The 20,333-nt window shown below is 40.1% G+C and overlaps 1 protein-coding gene across 1 annotated transcript; it reads left to right on the forward strand.

The window, feature by feature from the left end:
* Positions 1–2,190: 2,190 nt before the first annotated feature.
* On the forward strand, positions 2,191–3,505 carry LOC141632343 (uncharacterized). Its single transcript, XM_074444898.1, has 3 exons — positions 2,191–2,358; positions 2,580–3,274; positions 3,499–3,505. The coding sequence occupies exons 1-3, from the start codon at positions 2,191–2,193 to the stop codon at positions 3,503–3,505; spliced, it is 870 nt and encodes a 289-aa protein (XP_074300999.1).
* Positions 3,506–20,333: the final 16,828 nt, after the last annotated feature.

Raw genomic sequence — 20,333 nt, forward strand, 5'->3', positions numbered from 1 at the left:
AGAATATTGTCCATGATAAGGAGTGTTCAGAACAATATGGTCAGGCAGAGTGGTTGATACATCTGTCTCCACTATGATCCTAGCAAAGGAGAGTTTTGCCTTGCAGGTGGTATTGAGATCAGCAAACAAAAGCTTCCCAATCTTACTATCCATCTTACTAAGTACATTTTCAGACCATAGAAAAGGCTCCAAATCAGGGAACAAAACCCAAATAGGAATAGTGGAAACCCTATCCATTTCCATAGAAAAATTAGGGTACCATTGCTTCAGGATGAGGGAACTGTTACCTAATTTCCAGGGACCTTCCTTTAACACATTATTCATATCCTCCAAACAAGTAAACCTGAAAGCAAAACCACCCTTTCTTATAATATTGGACTACAGAAGAAGCTATATAATGCCAACATTTCTGAGCAAACTCATGGACATGTTTCAAGGTAGGCTTAGAACCTTGAAAGTTACCTGTTGAGCCCAATTTAGCCTGGACCGACCTCAGTCTAGCCTGGCATAATTAGGCTGAGTGGGGCAACCAAGGTCCGGACAAAAGTGACTACTATTTGACAATTAAAGTATATTCCAGGGCAGGTAACCTGTTGAACCTTGAAAGAAAAGTCTGCTGCCAAGAAAGGAAAGCATAGAACAGCCTGGCAGAGCTCTAAAACAAGCCGGATTGAATTGACAGGCAACATAACGGTTACATAAAGGGAAATGCTCATGTCCTACTTTCATGGAAGACCTAGTCCAACTCCAAAAAGCATCCTATTCTCACACATTAGATCGTGCATAACACAACAGGCCAATGTTTGTTGAAGAAGACTAAGTGAAGCAGATTAATAGGGAATGTGCCTATTTTTTAGCAAACAGCTACCAATGGACAAGAGAGACTTTGAGCAGCATCCAACGTTAGCATTTGAGAGATATAAACAGCATCATCAAACAATTGGAAAGTATTCATTGATTATCATTATATTTTATAGATTACTCACTACCTTTTCTCTTGTACTCAAGTTTACACACAACATTTGTATTCAGCCTAGATAAGAAATACAACTACATTAATTATTCCCCATTCTTATTTATTTCCCGTTGAAATTTCTACTTATAATTTACAGAACTAGATACCCTGATCACATATTAAGTAGGCCGGATCTTTCCAGGGAAAATCCTGCTAAAATAATTGGCGCCCACCGTGGGGCATCTAGTTCACTAATCCTAAAATAATTCCATCTTTCATTCAATATTCTCGCAAGAAAATGGTTGCACTCACCCCAGAACAACAACTACCCGCTGCCTTGGCTAAAATTAAGGAACTGGAAACAATACAAGAAAAGGCGGCCCAGGCAAAAGCTGAGATCACTAGACTCAAATAATCAGAATCCAGCCTGAAGAAGAAGTTGGAAAATCAGGCTTCAGGCTCTAAAACCAGATTTAAGCCTGGAACTCCATTCTCATCCATCATCAAGCAGATTGACTTGTCTAGTTTTGGAACTCCGGAGAAGGATATCTCCTCTGATCCACACACCACCCCTGATAATGGATCGGACAGAACTGATGTAGCATTAATGATGGCCATGCTTCAGGAAATCCAGAAAGTCCACAGCAGGATATAGAATATACCCGGAGTCCCAAATGCTGTAGCGGAAGTGGAAGCTGATAGCTTTGGTGACTCACCCTTAGCGGATGATATTGCAAAGATTGACCTCCCTAAGAAATTCACCGTTCCATCTATGAAAACTTATAATGGGACCTCAGATCCACAAAACCATGTTGCCATATTCAAGCAGAAGATGCTAGAAGCCTCGGTATCCACTGAACTCAGGCAGGTTTGCATGTGTAAAGGCTTTGGCACTACACTGACCGGAGCAGCATTGTAGCGGTTCATCAATCTCCCAAATGGAAGCATCAAGAACTTCGCGGATCTAGTCAATGCCTTCAACCAACAGTTTGCAAGCAGCAGGGATATGGCAAAAAGACCTAGCAACCTTTTCAGAGTGACGCAGTTCCCGGACGAGACCATCAAAAAAATTCCTGGCCAGATTTGTCAAAGAAAAGGTGGCCATCCCCAGATGTGACAAGAAAACGGCGGTGGAAGCATTCAGGCAGGGAGTCTTGCTTGACAGTGACATCTATGCAGATCTCACCAGGAAGGCTACCCGACCTTTGCTACCGTTCAGTCTATTGTCCTTTAGCATGTCAGACTGTAAGAAGATCTCAACTTCAGGACAAACTCATCCGGAGGAAAGCAAAGCTATGGCCACACCAATAGAAAAAGTTCTTACCACAAAGGAAGCAACCCCAGATGAGCACCTTATTCTAGGCCTGACCGGTCTAAAGTCAATATGGCACAGGAATGCAAAGGTAACCTTTCTAGCCTACCAACTATTCCTGAATATAACTTCTCTATAAATGCTGCAGGGTTAATCAAACGCCTGGAGAACATGGGAGACACAGTCAGATGGCCCAAGAAATCAGACAATCCAAGGAAGGACCCTTCAAGATAGTGTGACTTCCACCAGGACATTAGACATACCACAGAAGAATGCATTCAGCTCAGGAAACAAGTGGCGTTCCTCCTAAAGAAAGGCTACCTGAAAGATCTGATCCAGCAACTCAGAGGCAAAGATGAAGGATCAGGAAAAAGAGATCCAGGGAACAACAGGGATCCTCCTCCACCTCCCCCTATCTACGAAGTCAAATTCATAAATGGAGGCTCAGAAATCTGTGACTTGACCAGTTCAGCCGCCAAGAAAGTTGCTAGGGAGTCAAAACTTCAATCTCTTTTTAGATCTAAATCATTACCCGCTGTTACTTTTGATGACTCGGACTTGCAGGGAGTTCCAGATCTGCACCATGACAGCCTAGTGATTACTATGCAAATTGGTACAGCTAAGGTGTCAAGGATTCTAATAGACGGAGGCAGCTCAATTAACTTAGTGATGCTAGACGTCCTTAAAGCTATGAAAATAGATGAAGAAAAAATCACCAAGAAGTCCAATGTCCTGGTCGGGTTCAGCGGAGAAACAAAGAGTTCCCTGGGAGAAATCAACTTGCCAACTTATGCAGAAGGGGTAGCCTTCTATGGAAGATGCAGAGACCTGGATTGCCTGTCCTCGTACAACGTAATCATGGGCAGACCTTGGATCCACAACGTTAAAGCCATCCCATCAACATATCATCAACGTGTAAAGATACCAACTGAATGGGGGATAACCACCATCAGAGGAGAACAGAAAGCAGCTCAGGAATGTTATACTCAGGCTTTGAAACCTTCAAAGTCAGGTAAGTCTCTTGCATAGCAATTAAAGTCCCCTGTCAGGAGTGAATATATAGCTCAATCACAGATGGAGACAGGAGAGGTCATCCTAGACTAAGAATATCCTGACAGGAAAGTACTTGTGGGATCCGATGCACCTGACTCGGTCAGGCCCAATCTGGTCATCTTTCTTAAAACTAAGATGTCTTGTTTTACTTGGTCATATTTTGACATGACTGGTATAGATGCTGACATTATAACTCATAAGTTAAATATTGACAAGTCGTTTAAGCCTGTACAACAAAAAAGAAGAAAATTTGCTGCAGAAAGAAACGAGATCATCAACCAAGAAGTCGACAAGCTACTAGACATGGGAATGATCAGGGAAGTGATGTACCCTGACTGGCTAGCCAATGTGGTAGTCGTCCAGAAGAAGAATGGCAAATGGAGAGTCTATATGGACTACACCGACTTAAACAAAGCCTGTCCAAAGGATCCATTTCTTCTGCCACATATTGATGCAATGGTAGATGCCACCACAGGTCACGAGATGCTAACATTCATGGATGCCTCAAGTGTATTAAATCAAATAAAAATGCACCCTCCGGACCAGGAGAGTACAACCTTCATTACCAAAAGAGGAGTGTATTGCTATACTGCCATGCCTTTTGGATTGAAAAATGCAGGGGCAACCTACCAAAGGCTAGTCAACATGATACCAAAGGCTAGTCAACATGATGTTTAAAGATCGAATTGGAGACGCCATGGAAGTCTACATTGATGACATGGTGGTTAAATCAAAGAAAGTAGAGGACCATGTCAATGACCTGAAAGTGGCATTCCAAATACTGGAAAAATTCAACATGATGTTAAATCCGTCCAAGTGCCACTTCAGAGTCTCAGCAAGCAAGTTCCTGGGCTATATGGTGACAAAAAGAGGGATCAAAGCTAGTCCTGAACATATCAAAGCTATCCTGGAGCTGGAACCACCAAAAAGTGTCAAGGATATACAAAAATTGACAGGAAGAGTAGCCGCCCTGAATAGATTCATTTCCAGGTCATCGGAGAGGTGCAAGTCATTTTATAACCTGCTCAAGAAAAACAAAGACTTCCAGTGGACTCCTGATCACCAGTTAGCCTTTGAAGACCTGAAAGCATATCTATCCTCATCTCTTTTGCTGGCCAAGCCAGTCAAGGATGAACCCCTGACGATATATCTATCAGTCACAAAGACTGCGGTCAGTGCAGTCCTGGTCAAAGAAATGGACGGACAACAACACCCTGTTTACTACGTAAGTAAAAGTTTACTAGATGCAGATATGAGGTATGGTTTACTTGAAAAGTATGTTTTGGCTTTAATTATGAGTTGCACTAAATTAAGACCTTATTTTGAAAGCCACCCTATAATAGTTAGGACCAACCTACCTATTAAGTTTGTCCTTAGAAAACCTGAACTGTCTGGACGAATGTGCAAATGGTCAGTCCAGCTTAGCACCTATAACATAACCTTTGAACCTAGGAGAACAATTAAGTCGCAGGCATTAAGAGATTTTGTGGCTGATTTCAGTCCTACCCTTGAGCCTGGCCTAATTAAAGAAGTAAATAGACTGACCAACGACCAGACAAACCTAGAATGGACCTTATTTGTCGATGGTGCAGCTAATATGAGGGGCACTGGCCTGGGTGTAGTACTAAAATTGCCACAGGGAGATAAAATAGTACAGGCTATAAGTTATGCATTTAAAGCTACCAATAATGAAGCTGAATATGAAGCCCTAATAGCTGGGTTAAAGGTATGTATTGACCTTGGTATACAAAATCTAAAGGTACGTACTGATTCCCTCCTCATTTCAAATCAAGTAAATGGAGTTTATACTGCAAAAGACTCAAAAATGATGCTCTACCTAGAAGTTGTGCAAAATTTAAAAAGTAAATTTTGCAATTTTAATATTGATCAAATACCCAGGGACTTGAATTCCCAGGCCGACGCCCTAGCCGGCCTAGAATCTAATTTCAGTCCCCCTAATTTTGATAAGATCCCCATTATACATTTATTGGAACCTGTAATAAATAAACAAGATGAAACCTTTCCAATATATGTTGATAATTCATGGACAAGACCTTATTACTATTGGCTCCAACAGGGAATTTTACCCCTGAACAAACAGGATGCCAAAGCACTTAAAATCAAAGCTGCTTCATACACCATTATTAATAATGTGCTTTTCAAGAGATCACAGGCTGGACCGTACCTCAGATGCCTGGAACCAAAAGAAGCTGAACGGATACTATCAAAAATCCATGAAGGACACTTTGGCAATCATAAAGGTGGCAGAAGTCTAGCAAGCAAGGTACTCAGGACAGGCTACTTTTAGCCTACACTGAGGGTCGACTGCCTGGAATTCAGCTCTAAAAGCAAAGCCTGTCAAATTCATGGACCATACATCCATCAGCCATCCGAAGAACTACATTCAATCTCTGTCCCCTGGCCGTTCAGGATCTGGGGCATGGACATAGTAGGCAAATTACCTCAAGCACCTGGACATAATGTCTTCATGTTAGCAATGACTGACTACTTTTCCAAATGGATAGAAGCAGATTCATACAGACAAGTCAAAGAAAAGGATGTCATATCATTCATCAAACGCAATATCATATGTAGATATGGGATACCTTCAGAAATAGTTTGTGACAATGGCATACAGTTTGTGGGAAAAAGAACAACAGCTTTTAGCGCACAATGGAATATCAACCTGGTAACATCCACACCAGGCTACCCAAACGCCAACGGTCAGGCGGAATCCAGTAACAAAGTAATAATTAGTTGCCTGAAGAAAAAGCTAAAAAGAAGAAAAGGCAGATGGGCTGAAGAACTCCCCTTGGTCCTCTGGGCTGACCAAACTACGCCTAAAACAGCCACAGGCCAAACCCCGTACTCCCTAGTCTATGGGTGTGTAGCAGTGATTCCAGCAGAAATTAATATCCCATCAGCCAGATGTAGCCTAAACACAGTAGCAGACAATGCTCCCCTGATGGAGGACAGTCTGGACTTAACAGAAGAATTAAGAGATGAAGCCAACATCAGATTGGCAGCCTACCAGCAAACAATGGCCAAAAGTTACAATAAGAGTGTCAAGGCCAGAGTATTCAGAATAGGAGACCTTATTCTCAGAAGAGTTTTCCCAAATACTAAAGAGAAAAGTGTAGGCAAACTGGCTCGAACCTGGGAAAGTCCCTATCTGATCAACTCAATCGTCGGTCAGGGCGCCTACAGGCTACAGACCCTGGATGGCGAGAAGATTCCCAGAGCCTGGAATGTTGCACACTTAAAATTATTTCACATACAAAATACACTCCTCAGCCCAGGTAAAAATATTTACTTTACCTTTTTTGCCTGGCCTGATATGCAACTACGTGTATGATACTTGCTGTTACATGAATAAATATATCCTACATATTTCTTCTTGCTATACGCCTGATTATTTGTTAATATGAAATTCTCTTCTTTTATTCTTTAGCTTTTATCAAACTGAATCTTGAATACTTGTTTACTTACACAGTGCATTCATTTAGTTCACACTCTACTTAAACAAATTTTCAAGATTGAGGGCCACTCCACTAGCATACATACCACACATATATAAAAATTATCCAACTTTCAGTTGCGAAATTTTCAATACAGGCCTTAAAAATACTGAGCTCAGTCCGAATAATAGGCTAGGGGATACTCTCCCTATTTTGCTTATCTTAAATGGAACATAAGCCCTCCAGACAGGCATGGGTTGTAAGCCCTCTAGACAGATAAATACCCCACCCATAACATATAAGCCTGGCCAGATCCAGCACGAAAGCCTGGCCAGATCCAGCACGAAAGCCTGGTCAAGATCCAGCGCGAAAACCTTGCCCGATCCAGTAGACTAACTGGCCTGATCCAGTATAAATACAAACACTATGAATCCTGACCTGAACCACTACAAAAACTATGACCTTACTCAAACACATCTCAAAAACACAAACCCAAATAGAAAAAAGCAAAATATTAATTATATAAAGGTCAATCAGACACAGCTGACCAACCCTCTAAATATTCAAACCAGGGACTTCCCCCCTGGATGGGACCTAACCATCAACCTACCTTAAAAGTGATAATAAATATTCATTCCAGGGATATCCCCCCCTGGATGGGCCAAACCAAATGATGCGTGTCAATTATATGTTGTTTTACACCCTATTTTACACGCATTCCAGAGCTCATTTATGTGGTTTAAGGCTACTATTTACCCCATTTCGTCTACTTTCGTATTTTTATGTAATATTGCAAATTTATGCGGAAATGAGTAGATATTGAACCAAATCCGTCCCCGAGCATCTTGCATTGCATTTGACGTGAAGTATTTGCTCAAGGAACGAGCTTGGTGCGCATTTCGAGGCCCGAAGGACAAATCCACGAGGATTTAGAAGTCAAGTATCAGCTAAAGCAGTCGATCGACCGCTACCTATGGTCGATCGACCATACCTCGACTTCCAGGAGCCACTGTTCAGAGCTTACCAGTCGATCGACCGGCCTCGGCGGTCGATCGACCACACCGCTACTTTGACGTGAATTAAAAGATCGAGGAATAGCAAGCCCATAGTAGTTAGGTTTTGGCAATAAGAACTACGTTGTATTCTATATAACGTATGCTAGGTTTTGAGAACGATTATTCAGTTTTTATCAAGCTTTAATCTAGTTTTATTCATTAATATTGTTGTTGTTTTTATCAATACCATGAGTAGCTAAATAGCTTGTGCTAGGATGTAGGGGAACTGTAGATTAGGCGGCATTAGAATAGGGGACCCTGAATCACGCCATGGTCGATCGACTGGGTACCCTGGTCGATCGACTGGCCTCGTGAGATATGCTTCGTTTTAATTAATTTTATTGCTTTGTTTGAAGAATCGAGTGCACGCGACTAGTTGAATGTTTAGGATTTGACCGACCCAATAAAGATCGAAAGATAGGGAAGGGAGATAGCCTACCTAATTAAGATGACTAGATTAACGAGATTGAAAGATAAGTTAGTTTAGCCTTTTAGTCACTTTTCAGGACGAAAGTTAGTATTAATGATATTAGGGACCTGTAGCGAGATCGAAAGATGCTACTTGTGAGAGTGGACCGAGAGGACCTCTTATTTTCCCGTCCCACGCGTTTGATTTAGACATACCTAGTATGCTGCCGCCGAAACTATAGTGAACCGACCATCTTAGCACCCTTTTAATCCTTGATTTCATCTACTGTTTAGTTTATTTTACTTTTATTGCCTTAGCTATAGATCACTCATATCAATCAATCCCCACATACTGTTACCTTAAGACTAGAAATAGACAATTATTAATTACATTCGCCTCGCTGTGGTGCGACCCTGTTACCACTAGCTTCTGTTAGTTTTAATAGGTATTATAAATATTATTTTTGGTACTCACAACGACGGGTATCAAATTTTGGCGCCGTTGCCGGGGAGGCAGTTGTTCTAATTTTTAGTTGATTTATTTTAGTCTGTTTCTTAGTTTAAGGGACATTCGTTCCTTAAACTATTCTCATATTCTTTTTGTAGTTTTCTCTTATGCGCAGGTCACAGGGTGGTGAATTAGTACCGTTCAATCCTGAGATTGAGAAGACTTTGCGCGAGTTGAGACGATCATCTAGGATATTGCCGACAGAGGAAGAGCTGAGTACTCTGTCTAGTTATTACGAGAACGAGCTGTTCGAGGAGGATCCACCTTCATCTCCTATTTCTACTTCATCAGCTGAGACCGTCACTTCTCCAGATTTTCTAAAGATGGCTGAAGAAGCGACTATAGCAAGTCACTCTGAGCCGACAGCTGCAAATCTATACAAGGGGTTCGAATTATCGAGAGCTGATAGGAAATTCGAACCGAAGCCTTCTTATATCAACTTGGTTGAGAGAAACCAATTCGGGGGAGCTGCAAATGAAGATGCAGCCAAGCATATGGAGATATTTATTGATTATTGCTGCTCTATACCCCCGCTGACCGGTGTGACCCAGGACCAGGTGAAGGAGACAATGTTTCTATTCTCACTCCGCGATGCTGCAAGGGAGTGGTATAGAGACCTGGATCAAGCTGCTATTGGGATCACCGACTGGAATTCTTTGGCCTTGGTATTCTACAAGAAATATTTCTCTGCCTCGAAGACAAATGCTATTAGAGCTTAGATCACGAGCTTTAAACAGGGCCCGGATGAAAACTTTCATGAGGCATGGGTCCGTTTCAAGAAGCTGGTGCGAACCATTCCGCATCATGGGTTTGAGAAATGGAGCTTATGCAATCAGTTCTACATTGGGCTCTATGACGATCAGAGAGCTATCTTGGATGCGGCAGCTAGTGGCAGATTCCAGGAGAATATGGGAGAGACTAAGGGGTAGAAAATCATTGATGACTTGGCCACCCATAAAGCTGAGTATGGAAATTCCAGGGGAAATCAAAGGAGAGCTGCTGAATCTCCTTCTATAGCTGCATTAGAGGCTCTCACGGCGAGATTTGATAAGTACGAGTTGGGAGGAGCTTCAAAAGGAGGGATCTACCATGTGAATCTTTGTTTCCAGACGGTCCTTTCGTAAATGCAAAGATGTGGAGCCGAGGGACATGTTTGGACAACTGTCCTAATCCCTTTGAGTCTGTGTTTGCCTTTCAACATTATAGGCAGACAAACACTTACTATGAGCCGAATGTCCATCCGAATCTGAGGTGGAGCAGCTAAAATGTCTTAAATCCGACTCAACCTCCACAGGAACAGCAGCAGCAGCAGAATTATGTACCCCCTCATAAGCAACAACAGTTCCAAAAGCCTCCATATGTCCCTCAGCAGCAACAGCAATCCCAAAATTCTGAGTTTGCCGAGTTGAAGAATTTGTTGTTGAAAGAATCCCAAGCTAGAGAGGCCGGGATGAAGATGTTGGAGAGCCAAATTGCCCAATTGGCTAGCAAGAATACAACTCGAGCTCCGGGACATTTACAGACTCAAACTGATCAAAAGGAGACTTTAAATGCAATTACCTTGAGGAGTGGGTTTACCCTTCATGGGCCTATTATGGTTGAGGACGTCACTGAAAAGGATGAGGCGGAACCAAGCAAGGAGAAGGCTGTGACAAACAAAAACAAGAAAAAGAGGGTCGGCGGTATGTCGATCGATCGATCGATATACCCGATCGATCGGCCCAGTCCGCGACAACCAGAAGCTACTGTTCCTGTAGAAGTCAGTCGATCGACTGACCAACATGGTCGATCGACTGACCAAGCTGCTGAAGGTGACTCTTTTCGTCCTCCGATGCCCGATAACTTGAGGGACCACTTATTTCGGGGTACTACTGCCCCGAAAATATTGAGGCCAGACCCGAATGCTGATGGGTCCGTTCCGGTTCCAAAGTATGACTCTTTGTCGATTAATGGTTCACATTTGAGACGGTGCGAAGAAGGGTCAAGCTACAACAAGGAAAAGGTGGTGGATTTTCACCTAAGTCCACCGATCTTAGGCATGAGAGATTTAGAGGAGAGGGCTAAGTTGCTACTTTCATTTTATCCGGAGAGATTAGTGCCGACTAAGGAACATGTATCATTTAATAAGTTTGAAAATGTTATCCGTAGCTTAAATGTACAAGTTCCTTTTCTTGAGTTAGTAAATCAAGTGCCTGCTTATATGAAATTCATGAAGCAGCTCTTATCTAAAAAGAAGTCATTTAAAACTGTACATACTGTCGCACTCACTGAGGAGTCATGTTCTTATTTGAGCCATACTGCACCCCTTAAGCTAGAAAACCCAGGTAGTTTTTCAGTCCCATGTAATATTGGCACCTTTCCTATTGAGAAAGCCTTGTGTGACCTAGGAGCCAGTATTAGTGTGATGCCTTTGAGTCTTGCTAAGGAAGTTAAAGTTGAATAGGTTTGCAGTCACAAACATGACAATAAAGATGGCTGATCGTTCTGTGGTCCAGCCAATAGGAGTCTTAGAGGACATTCCCGTGCAAATAGGGAAGTTCTTCTTCCCTGTTGACTTCGTGATACTAGATATGCCCGAAGATGCCCACATTCCTATTATTCTAGGTAGACCATTCCTGCACACTGCTGGTGCAGTTATTAATGTTGGTTCGGGTACTTTGACCTTTAAGGTAGGGAAACACTCCATTGCCTTTGCCCAGACAGCTAGGAAGAAAGACCCCATGTGGCCCGTCACTTGCAATACGGTTTCTGAAAAGAAATCTTATTTTATACTTCCTGATATGCCTATCTCTACCTCTACTCCTGTTGTGACACCTCCGCCCTAGACTGGGAGCAAAGTGGAGGAAGATTCTTCTGTTTTAGACATTGCAGGAGCTGGTTTGGGGAAGGAAGGGCCGCATGTCGCTCCAGCTGTGAAGGAGCCAATAGTTCAAAGAGGCGGTCTAGGATGCCTTAGCTATGGCACGGATGAGGAGCCCGAAGATGAGCCAGTCAAAGCAACGGAGTCTGATCTGGATTCCGACGAGTCCGAAGAGGGAATTGAATGGGAAGATGTCCGACATGTTGATCCGTTGAGTTCTGCGGATGCTGGAGCTGAGAAGAGTGCAGCTGAGAAGATGAGCACTATTGAGGCTACCTCTTGTAGCCAGAAGCCGACCAAGTGGGACATTCCGTGGCCATTCTTGATCAACTATTAGTTAATTACGACTTTTTCAAAAACTATACACTTTATTGCTTTCGTTGAACTTTTTATTGTTTTGTGTGCGCGAGACTTCGCATTTTAAGTTTGCTTAGGATTTTATATACTTTAGACTATTGCTTTGGGTTTTGCGCAATTTTAGGCGCGGTATTATGTGCGTTTGCAGGTTTATAGACCATATTAGCTCAAGTTCTCGAGCTAATTGAAGAAATCAGAAAGTTACAGCAGGTTTTCCAATCGATCGACTGACCTCTAGGGTCGATCGACTGGGCTGTTTTCTTCTGTTTTATCATTTCCGCACATTTTTACCGTCCCAATTTTGCTTTCTCGGTTTTATGCGTGGTATTGTTATCTTTTCAGGTACCTATTAGTAGCACTGTTGGCTACTGAAACCTCCTAGCTCACGCTGGTTTGGGGAGGTTTCCTTTTGCTGCGCTTAAAGTCTTGTGAGTCTCCATGTCTTCACTTCATGTCTTGTTTACTTAATTTTTTCGCAAATTCCTGTTTTCTTTTTCTTCATTACATGATTTTTCACAATGGGGACATTGTGCGATTTGGTTTGGGGAAGGATTTTGCGTTGCATTTCATATGTTTTTGCATTCACGTTTACATTTTGTCTTGCATTGTTGTTTAATTTCTCCATATTTACAGAAAATTCAAAAAAAATTAAAAATTTCAAAAATTTCAAAGCTCATTGCACGTTTATTTTAGCATATAGGTTGAGTCGGAACGGTAGTATTTCAATGGTGACATTGCATTTGCATCTTTTTTATCGCCTAAGCCTTGCTAATTGACATGTTATTAGTAGAATCAATTGCATAGTCTACGAGTTCTCGTTAATTTATTTGCTGGACTTGAAACTTGACTTTTATTTTTGGCAAACTACATCATTTTCTGAGTTGTTAGAGCTTATAACTGGTGTCATCTATGACCAGTTTATCTAGGATGTGAGTAGTTACTCCTTATGAGACATGTTTCATTAATTTGCATAAATATGAACTTAATCTGCTTAATACCTGTGTGCATTCGGTTTGTGGTTTGTTGACACATGTGGTAGAGGTCCCCTTTTTCTCATTTTGCCCATAAGCTCCACACAGTCAAAAACAGCCTTTTTGTCCCATTGCTACATCCTACATTTAGCAAGCCCTGGTCAAGCTAGTAGTTTAGTTTTTGGGATTGTTACTACGTTTTTTGTGGCATATGCTCATTTTGAGATGAAGTTGGGAAGTTGGGAAAAGGAAAGAAAGAAAGGAACAAAGAAAAAAAAAGAGAAAAATGATTCGAAAAATAAAAAGAGAGTGATGTACTGTTTAATGCAGTCTATCGACTGCTCTACTTGGTCGATCGACCGATGCCCGAGAAGAAAAGAAATCAATTCGCATGATTCAAGTCTTTATTAAAATGGCGATTTTTGCTCCCATGTTTCATTTGTATCTTATGGGGAGTTGATTATTTCGGAGATTGTGAGTTTTGTGCTTGCTATAGCACCGTGTGGATTGAAGTTTGAGCAAGAAGTGGATATTGTCATATGGTTTTGTTACGGTACTAGCTTGATCACCTGTACCCCCACATTCCCATAAATGTTTTGCCTTTCCTGCCCATTACCTCACATATCCCTTATTTACCTCGGAATGTGTCATGTCCATTTGTTCGGTTGGAATGCATATGTACGGTTGTAGAGATTACTTTCATATTATATTGCAGGCATGTTCTTATAGGTCGTAGTTAGGTGAGTGTCACTAACAAAATGAATTCTTTCTATCTTTCACATATATTCACCTGTATTTATTGAGTGATTTGAGCAACCCGTGAGAGTCCATATTGATAAGTCTCTATAGTTGACGGTTCAGCAGTTTTTGACGACTACATAACTCGTTTGCATGATTCACATTTCTAGTTGATTGTTGGTTGTTGCATTAAACCGGTTTAGGCTTTACATGTGCATTTCGCTCTGAGATTGAACTCGTTCCATTAGGTTTTAGGATCGAGTCTAGTTCTTGCTTGGGGACAAGCAAGGGTTTGGTTTGGGGAAGTTTGATGCGTGTCAATTATATGATGTTTTACACCCTATTTTACACGCATTTCAGAGCTCATTTATGTGGTTTAAGGCTACTATTTGCCCCATTTCGTCTACTTTCGTATTTTTATGTAATATTGCAGATTTATGCGGAAATGAGTAGATATTGAACCAAATCCGTCCCCGAGTATCTTGCATTGCATTTGACGTGAAGTATTTGCTCAAGGAACGAGCTTGGTGCGCATTTCGAGGCCCGAAGGACAAATCCACGAGGATTTAGAAGTCAAGTATCAGCTAAAGCAGTCGATCGACCGCTACCTATGGTCGATCGACCATAACTCGACTTCCAGGAGCCACTGTTCAGAGCTTACCAGTCGATCGACCGGCCTCAGTGGTCGATCGACAACACCGCTACTTTGACGTGAATTAAAAGATCGAGGAATAGCAAGCCCATAGTAGTTAGGTTTTGGCAATAAGAACTACGTTGTATTCTATATAACGTATGCTAGGTTTTGAGAACGATTATTCAGTTTTTATCAAGCTTTAATCTAGTTTTATTATCAGAAATTCTTTAGGATTCTTTAGTTTATAATCTTTTCCATTCAATAAAATTTACTTTGGCATTCGGGTTCTTGGATCTTTATTCTCTGCAAATTCCGTTCGGTATTCTCCTGCTCTTATTCAGTTTCATTGCTTATATTTCGTTAATAGTATAGAATTGCTAGTTAGTTTCCCGAAGCCGATTATCGTTTATTGTTATTTGTTATTTAACTATTTCAAGCATGAATCCAGTAGTTTTATTCATTAATGTTGTTGTTGTTTTTATCAATACCATGAGTAGCTAAATAGCTTGTGCTAGGATTTAGGGAAACTGTAGATTAGGCGGCATTAGAATAGGGGACCCTGAATCACGCCATGGTCGATCGACTGGGTACCCTGGTCGATCGACTGGCCTCGTGAGATATGCTTCGTTTTAATTAATTTTATTGCTTTGTTTGAAGAATCGAGTGCACGCGACTAGTTGAATGTTTAGGATTTGACCGACTCAATAAAGATCGAAAGATAGGGAAGGGAGATAGCCTACCTAATTAAGATGACTAGATTAACGAGATTGAAAGATAAGTTAGTTTAGCCTTTTAGTCACTTTTCAGGACGAAAGTTAGTATTAATGATATTAGGGACCTGTAGCGAGATCGAAAGATGCTACTTGTGAGAGTGGACCGAGAGGACCTCTTATTTTCCCGTCCCACGCGTTTGATTTAGACATACCTAGTATGCTTTGCCAAACTATAGTGAACCGACCATCTTAGCACCCTTTTAATCCTTGATTTCATCTACTGTTTAGTTTATTTTACTTTTATTGCCTTAGCTATAGATCACTCATATCAATCAATCCCCACATACTGTTACCTTAAGACTAGAAATAGACAATTATTAATTACATTCGCCTCGCTGTGGTGCGACCCTGTTACCACTAGCTTCTGTTAGTTTTAATAGGTATTATAAATATTATTTTTGGTACTCACAATGACGGGTATCACCAAACCTCGTCAAAAACAAAGATTTAAACTGGTTTCGAATCAGAAACCGATCCACAGCCCTCCACCATCTCGTGATCAGCATACTTCTCCTTGGAAGGAGGAGAGTCCACTTCTTCTTCCTGTCCCAAGCTGGCCAAGTCAAGATACTTGGCATCCAGAGCTGTCTCGTCCCGATCCGGATCCCACCTAGCCCTATCAAACTCAGGATCTCTCATGGCATCGATGTTGGATCTTGTGTCCCCCACAAATTAGTGTGATAACATTTGTAAATCTCTTACAGGTTCACAAGGGTATACTTCGTATTTTAATCAGTTGATTAACGATTACCTAATAACGGTTGGCTTGCTAGAAAGTTTGACGTTATTATCATACAGATGGCGGTGATCAACTGGTCCCTAAAGGTCACACCTATAGGATGTGTTTGAGAGATGTGGTTATAGAAATATAATCACATTGATGCCTTATATGAGTAAACAGTTAGTCAATGTGTTGATGAGACAATTATTTAATGAAAATTAAATAATATTAGTTGAGACGAATTAACTGTCAATTCGTAAATTGAATATAATAAGTTATATTTAATTAAATGTATGTAATGTTAGCTTGGACGAATTAATATGTTAATTCGTAATTAAATGTAATCGGTTATATTTAATATCAACAAGATGAATGTGTCATAGTGGTAATAGTGAGGGTACTCAAACCAAGAGGTAGAGGGGGTGATTTTTCTAACCTAATTCATTGTAACTCATTTTTCTTGCCTCTCATCTAAAAAACACAAAAACCTAATTAATCAGTTAATTTTTGGTGGATCGATTCTAGCAAACAAGTTAAGGGCATTTCTCATATCGTCTTCGGTGCAACTGATAGGCGAATATCAACTTTGATATTGTTCTTAGGCCGTTTTTGCTAGGACCGAAGGTTATTTCTTAATCCTTTATGTTTTTGTTTATGCAATTTAATTTTATGACTAGTATTCATCACTTTATGATTCGTTATAATCCTTAAATTAAAGGGATGCAAACAGATAAACTCACAAGTGGTATCAGAGACAGGTTACGAATTTTAATTTTGATGATTTTCATAAAATTGTTTGTAAACAATAATTAGGGTTTGCGAGAAAAAAAAATAAAAAATATAATCGGCTGGATTTTTTTTTGAGCCGTGGATTTTTTTTTTTCGTTTCCGTTACTGTTCACGGATGAACAGTACTCTTAAAAAAAAATTATTTTCTGTTTTTTTTTCTTTCGGTTTCTTCTGAAAAACCGATTAAAGTTTTTTTTGCTGCTGTTTTTGTTTATGCCGATTTGAAAAGCATCCGAGAAAAGAAATTTTTTTTTTCCTGTTACAGTTCACGTGGTTACTGTTCACAAAGGACAGAATAAAAAAAAAATTGGCTTGTTTCGGTTTTTACAGATAAAACCGTGTACAAAATAAGAAAAGGGCTGTTTTTTTTTTTTTGCTGTTATTGCCGAAAAAAAAACTTTTTTTGTTTTTTCTTGATTAGCCGAGACATATAAAAAAAAGGGATTTTGTTTTTGTTTGTTTTGGCCAATATTAATTATACATTACCTTTACAATGTATGATTAATTGTTGTGAAACGGTTCACAATTTTAAGATACCAAATTATTTTAAATCAGTTTAAAATATTGATGGATTAAATTCATATTACAAGTTTAATATGAATTAAGATTAAATTTAATGTGATTAATTGAGGAATTGTCACTTAATTTGATTTAAATAGGTGGTTTGGATAAAATTAATCAACATAATTAAGGAATTGTGTCATGTATGTTTAATTTATTTTTAGTTGATGCATTTTATTTTTGTTGAATGAATCGTTGAATGAACTTATTTACGTATTTTTTTTGCAATCGGTTGTAATTTGTAATACTTAGTGTGGCCTTAGTTAATTATGTTTCCGTAATGAAGGAAACATAATTTTTATGTAATTATGAGATCTCGAATCTCCTTTATTTTTCTTTAGTTTTGGGTTTTGAAATTAGAATGTAATAAATAGGTTTATTATGTAAATTTAATTATTGTAATTTTCAAAGAAGACTAAAGATGGAGATTGGATCAAGATGGAACATCAAGACAAGCTTCTCGGGTCCAAGGATGGATTCCAAACTTGTATTTATGTTCGTTTTGATAGGATAGGCCACACTAAGACTTTTTATTGTTTTTACGTTTTCATTCTTATTGCTTTTCATTCACATGCTAGTTAATGCATCATTTTCCGCCTAAAACCAAACCACCTACTACTAAAATGCATGAAAATTGACTCATATAGAATATTTGTTAGTTTTCATGGACATACAGATGTCATATACTCATTAAGCCATCACCATAGCTTATTCATTCTCGCATGTAGATATTAGTTCACTTAAAATGAATCTAAATTAAGTTGATGGGATCTTCCTCTAAAACAGAAATTGAGATTAGTCTTTATAAGGGCAAACAATTATGAATCCCTTCTTCGTCGGTAGGCATAATATGACCCCTTCTACGTTGGGTAAGTAGTTTGTATTGACTTAGTTTACCTCAACATCATAGTCCAAAGAGTTTCTCGTGATTATGATGGACTAAAGATAGAATTTACAGAAATTTATCGACCAAGAATTCTAACGGTAGAATTAGCTAAAAGGTTAGCTTATCAATTTGCAGATAATTGAGTCTTGGGATCATTTATATAATTCTTGAGGGAGGTCAATTGTATAAATGTTTTGAGTCTTCGCGTTATGACAGTAGTTCATTAGACTTAAAAATTATAAACGATGCACATGCTTATTATTTTTATTCTTCTTCTCGCAGTGTAGAACAAGTATATTTTGATAATACTGTTACAACTAAATGGCTGGAAATAACGCAATCCCAATGCCTAGTGCCACACTTGGACGCGAGTCCTGGCTGAAAGCTTTCATGGACCACATGAATCAGTCCACGTGACTGAAGAATGATGGGACCAACTTTGCAGACTGGGAGGCGGCACTACAGAATGCTGCTATTGCTGACGGTAAGCTCAAGTACTTAACAGAGCCAATACCGGTCAACCCAGGTCCCAATGCAGGAGTCAACGAGTCAATTACTTATAGTGACTTTGTTATGGAAGCGGGTGCGATAAAGAACGAACTCATCTTTGCAATGGAAACCAATTTGCAGAGACGCTTCATTGCTCAGGGTGCAAATAAGATTTTCACCATGCTCACTAACGAGTTCTCAAAGGCACCGAGAATCGTTACTTGTGAGCATACCTGTCGCTTATTTGATGCGAACCTCCAAAAGGGCCAACCGGTTAGCCCACACATTCTTCACATGATTGAGAATGTCGAGAAGCTAGAGGCACTTGCTTGTAAAATCAGTGAAAGAATTGTCATTGACCGAATGCTTCATTCTCTTCACAATGGTTTTGCCCTTTTCAGGGCGAACTACTACATGAATGACTTGAAAAAGAGTCCTCATGAGCTACACTCCCTTCTCGTACAGACCGAGAAGGATATGAAATTGAGTGGGAGCATGAAGCAGGATGTTCTCACGATTTACAACAAGGGTAAATGTAAGGGCAAGGCTCATGGCGACCTAGCTGTAGGTAAGCCAAAGTTTAAGAAGCCAGGAAACGGTAAGAGTGCGCCTGGTGAGACTAGTGGCTCACAGGGCAAGGCAAAGAGCAAGGGCGGTGACATTGAGTGCCACCATTGTCACAAGACTGGATATTGGAGGAGGAACTGTCCCGTGTACCGTGAGGACATCAAAGCAGGCCGCGTCGTTCCTGTTGGTATGTCATCTTATATTCATATGATTGAGATTAACCATGCAAGTTTCGGAACTTGGGTACTAGATACTGGTTGTGGTTCTCATCTGTGTAATCATTTGCAGGGCCTAAAGAACATCATACCTCTCGAAAAAGGTGATGTGGACTGCGAGTCGGAATGGAGCACGAGTAGTCATTGTCTCGAAGGGAACATACGTAATCCAACTCCCTAGTGGTTTTGAGTTATTTTTATATAATCACACTATGTACCCAGTTTGTCTAAGAACATTATTTCGCTTTAGTGCTTGCTAAAGACGGTTTTGCATTTTCAATAAAGGATAATAGCTGTATTTTCTCTTTCAATGAAATGATTTATGGCAAAGCAGTTTCCATGAATGGAATTTACATCTTAGATCAAACCACGGTAGTATTACACGTGAATAATAAGAAATTAAAGGTTGGTGACAAAGATCAAACCTATCTATGGCATTATCGAATAGGACACATAAATGAAAAACGTGTGAAGAAACTCGTCGATAATGGGACTATTCCCGCATTCGATTTTTCTACATATGGCACGTGTGAATCATGTCTCATTGGCAATATGACTCGAATTTCTTTCAAAGGTGTTGGAATGCGCGCTAGTGACCTATTAGGACTCACACATACGGATATATGTGGACCTATGCCAATTACCGCTAGAGATGGCTATAGATATTTTATCACTTTCACGGACGATTTAAGTAGATACGGATATGTCTACTTAATGAAGCATAAAAGTGAGTCCTTTGAGAAATTCAAGGAATACCAGAACAGGGTACAAAACCAACTGCGTAGAAAGGTTAAAGCACTCCTTTCAGATCGGGGTGGCGAATATCTTTCTAATGAGTTTGATCAACACCTGAAAGACTGTGGAATCGTTTTGCAGTTAACTCCACCTGGAACACCTCAATTGAATGGTGTGTCCGAACGGAGAAATTGAACCTTACTTGATATGGTTCAATCCATGATGAGTCACACGGTAGTGCGTGATTCATTATGGGGTTTTGCTCTTTTGTCAGCTGCTCTTATACTT

This window comes from Silene latifolia, chromosome Y (assembly GCF_048544455.1).
Source record: "Silene latifolia isolate original U9 population chromosome Y, ASM4854445v1, whole genome shotgun sequence".
Classification (NCBI taxonomy): domain Eukaryota; kingdom Viridiplantae; phylum Streptophyta; class Magnoliopsida; order Caryophyllales; family Caryophyllaceae; genus Silene; species Silene latifolia.

Bases quoted from the DNA above. Each gene is read 5' to 3' on its own strand.
- LOC141632343 (XM_074444898.1), top strand. From the start codon at position 2,191: ATGTCAGACTGTAAGAAGATCTCAACTTCAGGACAAACTCATCCGGAG. The intron at 2,359-2,579 runs GTAACCTTTCTA...TTCCTCCTAAAG, and splicing joins TATGGCACAGGAATGCAAAG to AAAGGCTACCTGAAAGATCT.